The sequence below is a fragment of the Montipora foliosa genome, chromosome 2 (genome assembly GCF_036669935.1).
Source record: "Montipora foliosa isolate CH-2021 chromosome 2, ASM3666993v2, whole genome shotgun sequence".
Lineage (NCBI taxonomy): Eukaryota > Metazoa > Cnidaria > Anthozoa > Scleractinia > Acroporidae > Montipora > Montipora foliosa.
In genome coordinates, this window is record NC_090870.1 from 39,587,336 (window position 1) to 39,592,277 (window position 4,942).

Genomic DNA, 4,942 nt, shown 5'->3' on the forward strand with positions numbered 1-4,942 from the left:
TGAGCCATGTAGGGGGAGTACTGGATCATTTTCCAGCCAAGAACTAATAGATTCACACACAAGACCGCCAGCAAGAATTAATTCGTAAATAAATTCCCAGCAAATTATTTGTTTAGAGACTAAACTTCCCAGCCAGCATCAAACTGCGTGCGGAGCGGTTATTTGGTATATCGGCTCCACTGAGCACGCCCACTAAATCAACTCGCTTCGGTCAATTGATCTGTTTCTCTTTATTTCTTTCGTAGTCAGTTAATGTTATGCATATTTGATAGAACATCTTAAAAATATCTTGGCATGGTTACGTTCATGGTGTATTATTTTTGGAAGCCATTGTGACTCACCAGTTCAGGTATTATATTATTTTTTTATTCTTTCCTAGCTCAAGCTCCTTTTACCAACACATGGCTCTAACAGGAGTAAATAACGCAATTAATACAACACGTTGGATCTGTACAAGGGTTAAAACACATCTCGTGATGGAAGATTCGACAGCGACTTCCACTCAGATTCCCTCCACGGAATCAGTAACGGCACTGGTTATTCTATCCGCTCTGGCTGCTCTAATTGGTAGCGTTGCAAACACACTTGTCCTTTTAGCAGTCTAAAAATAACACTCTCCGAACAATACCCGACTATTTTATCACCAGTTTGGCATTTTCCGATTTTACAGTCTGTACTCTTTTTCTGCCGATGTCAATTCACCGATTTTATCAAATGAACACTGAAGAAGACAAAGATACGTTTGCTTTGACTACAAAATTTATTGGTCATATTTCCATGGTTGCATCAGCAACCAACTTGTTCGCAGTCACAATTGATCGAGTTATTGCAATAGGATTTCCATTCAAATACCTTGCTGTGGTGACAAAACGTCATGCTGCCATATCAATTGCAGTAGTCTGGATCATTTCGATGACATTAGGAGCTTTAATCACGGCGGACCTCATCTCCAGTTATGTCATTGGATTCTACTCGGGCATTATACTATTCAACACGATAGCAATGCACATTTACTTATTTGTCACGGCGAAACGTCAGGAGAACAGAATTCAGGACATAACGACTCAAATCTCGGACAGTGTAGCAGTGGAAAAAAAAGTAGCAAGAACAATTTTCACAGTGGTGGGGATCTATACAATTAGTTGGTTGCCGACGCTTCTGCTCCCAATATTCGCCAACCCTACTTCGACAAAGTATAAACAAGCATTTCCTTGGGTTCAATTAATTCTGGCGTGTGACTCTGCTCTTAATCCTTTTGTTTACTGCTTGAGAAGCCAAAAGTACCGCTTAGCATTCTATAAAATCCTGCACATACATCAACGGCGTCCGTAAGCTAGTCAATCGCTGGCACTGCTGGCCTAAGGTAACACTGAGAATACCATGCAAGATCTGAAGATCTTAATAAGTTTAAACAGTTTAGTCTCATCCTGAAATCGGCGGACTAGTCAATCCCTAGGGATAGCGCCGTCGACCCATTCCTAATCTATTTCAATTTTCGAAAGCGATTCACAGAAAAGTGCAACTGTATGGGGAGAGAAACAGAAATATACGCAACTAACATGAGGAAATGAGGCTCCTTCTTAATCACTATTTCTAGGCAAGGTAAGCACATTAGGGACCTTAGAGGATGACGGCGTAGACGAGAACAAGAAGATTAACGGAAAACACGATTTTAATTTATTGTTAAGATTTTTTTTCATTACCGTACCAGCAACTCATGTAATGTAGGTTAATTGTAAGGCAACCGTTCTGGAGTTAAACTGGTACAAACGGCATTGATAGCTAGCGAGAGAAAATTATCGCCGTCTGTTCACATCATCCTTGGCTATTTGACTACGTTGTTTTGAGGACAACTGCAAAGAAACAACGCAGGTATGGGGAACGCAAAGTGAAAGCTCTTGACTTTGCTTGTTAAAACCAGTGTTTCTTTCTTTCTTTCTTTCTTTTTTTTTTTTTTTTTTTTTTTTTTAAGTGGGTTGCCAAACCCAGTCGGAATCTGCGTTTCATTTCTCCGAACTTTTTTTTCCGTATCATGAAAAGTCTTGCCTGCAACTCACCTGCTTAGTAGTGTCTTTGTGCACAGTCTTCTTTGCGTATTTTGTTTGGTTTAAGGGGGCTGGGGTAATGCGTAGATTTCTCTGGTGGACACAGGAGAACATTTAATTAACCTGCAATGGCGTCCAAAGTCATTGTAACGCGAAAGGCGTTTTAGTGGATCTTTAATGGAGCTTGAGAATGGAACGTTAATTGGATGAAGCGGAACCAACACGTTCAGTCCTTCCTTAGTGTGTGGCATAAACGTTTGCTTAGTGCAACTCTAGACATGCATGACATGCAGGAAAACGTCCGTTAGAGCAATTTGCAGTTGGTTTTTTGCGGACTCTTTTATTAAAAGGGGCCAGGTCACGTTATTTTTGAGTGTTTCGGGAAAATCTTAGTTAATCACGAGAATGGTAATGTGGAATTCCTTTACCGTTACGTCACAAACGACCTTTAACCAGGCGATTTGTCATAATTTGAAAAACGTCGGGCCGTCTTTTTTCAAGATTACCCAAATGTAATCCGTTTCAATCTTGTACATATATGTCCATCCATGCTGCTCTTTCGTTTTGGAGTATTTTTTTTTTTATGTCGTTCGACAGTTTTAAGTGGTTCTTGCAATGTTTCATCCTATTTTTTGGGCATTTTGGGAAAAAAGGAAAGGAAAGTAACATATCAAGTGTCTATTCGTTCTAGGGCTAATTGGGGATACTGTAAACTGAAATTAACAATTAACACAAATCAAATCGAGTGCTCTCGTCACTGCGCCATCACTGCACCCCAATCATGGATTATATCATTTTGAGTGACATAGCCCGTTTAACGAAGAAACGAGTGAGCTTCACTCAAGAGCGTCTTTTGTTATCTTTGAACTGAATTTATTACCAAAGTTTTAAAAAGTATAAGACCTCAAGACGGGACACGACATTACAAAATTCAACGCGTGAACATGTGAGCCAAAGGGCCATTGCTGGCATGACCTGTAGGTGACCCCACAAACGGTCTACATCACCCTCCCCCTTTAAAAAAATTACTGGAACACTGCAGTTCAATACCACCCAACTCAGTGCCTTCTGTTTTTGTGTAACACGTACCATAGGCAACCCAGCTTACGCTCATGGAGCGTCTACTTTACTTATCGATTACCAACGCGGATGCACTACCATTCAACTACAGGAGACTCGTTGGAGCTTGGATATAAAAAGGTTTATACTGACATAGGCTGAGTATCATGTATTAAGATTGAAATCTGTGTCATCGTGTTGTGGCTGGCTAAATGTCTTGGAGAGATTTAGCATCACGTTTCGAAGACTGTCGCTGGTCAGTAAAGCCTGAAAATTCCATCATTTTAACTTGTCTTTTGCTAGATATCTGAGTGTAGTTAATATGCAAGAAATGGGACTGAAGATATCAAACAATTTTCTTAGATTTTGGCAAAGCCAAATTTCAGCCAAACGCAAACGCAATGCTTAACCTCTTGTTGTTTTCTTTTGTTTCGCGTCATATACGCAATCATGCTCAAAGCAAGAGAACAAAAACAAAAGCAAAAACAAAAACAAACAAAGGGATCATCAGCAAAACAATTCTAAACAGAGAGCAACACTTTTAATTCACTTTCCAGGTATCAAGTTAAAATGCGCATTTACTGTTGATTCGTAGAAGGTCTGTAAAGGAAAAAGAAAACAACTATTAAGAGATTACGAAATGTTTTACCCGATTACGATTTATGGAGCTTAAGAAACTACGACGTCGACAAGGCCGAGATTGGAAGAGAACAATACATTTGAGGTACCCCTGTGATTAAAAAGAAAATCACTTCCTTTTTTTTCTTCTGAATTGAACGTTTGTTTGCTTAAAATCTTAATTGCAAAATTTTGAGCTTTGATTTTTATCCATAGGCAAATTACTCACGTCCAAAACTGACCGATTGGTCCTCAAAGAGTTGGATCCAGGGGAAAGTGATGTCATTTATTCACTAGCTTTAAATCTCAGCTCGTGAATGCAGATTATTATATACGCAAAACGCGAGTTTAAAAGTCTGAAAGTCCCGTGCTGCACATTAATTCTGCGGCGTACACACGCATTACATTCTTACACTAATGAGCCGTCATCTTCTCGTCGATCCAGCTCTCTCAAGAATGGCTGACCATTAAATAGGAAAATCCCAGTAAAATAAACAGGTGTCTTTTTGAAATAGAGGCTTAAAATCTTTGGTCGCTTAATGTTTAGTTAACTTAGTTTTGAAATCTAAAAAAAAAAAATGATTTTTTTAGTCACAGGGCCACTTTAACTGGGGAAAAGAATGGCTGTGGCTCTACTCGCTCTGCGCATGCGGTTTTCATATCTTCTCCGTTCTCTCTCTTTATGCCAACGAGGACTTTTCTGATTGCCTGTTTAGTGATCCTAGGCCAAGAATTAAAATACTAGTAAAAAACAATGCCGATTTTTTTAAAAAATCCACTGACTTAGCCCACTCCACATTTAAGATGAGATGTTATTATATGGCTCCGTCTCACGAGGACTGGGAACTACAAAATTCACGAATTTGATTGGATAAAATCGATATTGACCGCGGTCTAGATTTTCCCATCTAGACCGGCATTTACACGGGTAATGTTTTGCGGTGAAAAGATGCAAACTGAAATGCAAAAATATTGAGTATTTTCTTCTACCAATATTTATTTATGGCAGTGCCAAACAGCATGATGACAAAAGAGAGGATGACGAACAAACTTTGACAGATTTAAGTTCAGCTCATCGCCACTCATCGCCGTTCGCAGGCAAAATGTCAGTTAGTACAAACCAGTTACATTAAACAAATTAAATTGTTCTTGTTTGGCCATATAATAAACATCTTATTAACCGAGCTAGGTCGGTCTGTATGGGAGAATCTTGACCTCGG

General features: G+C 39.3%; 1 protein-coding gene across 1 annotated transcript in view; it reads right to left on the reverse strand.

Moving 5' to 3' along the window:
• Positions 1-383: 383 nt before the first annotated feature.
• The window catches only part of LOC137991649 (eukaryotic translation initiation factor 3 subunit G-like), a 10,412-nt gene continuing 5,853 nt past the window's right edge, over positions 384-4,942 (reverse strand). Inside the window, exons 7-8 of the mRNA XM_068836702.1 lie at positions 4,506-4,534; positions 384-3,704 (exon numbers count right to left, since the gene is read on the reverse strand). Of these exons, the coding sequence (XP_068692803.1) occupies positions 3,683-3,704; positions 4,506-4,534 (51 nt within the window). The 3' untranslated portion in view covers positions 384-3,682. The remainder of the gene's footprint in view (positions 3,705-4,505; positions 4,535-4,942) is intronic.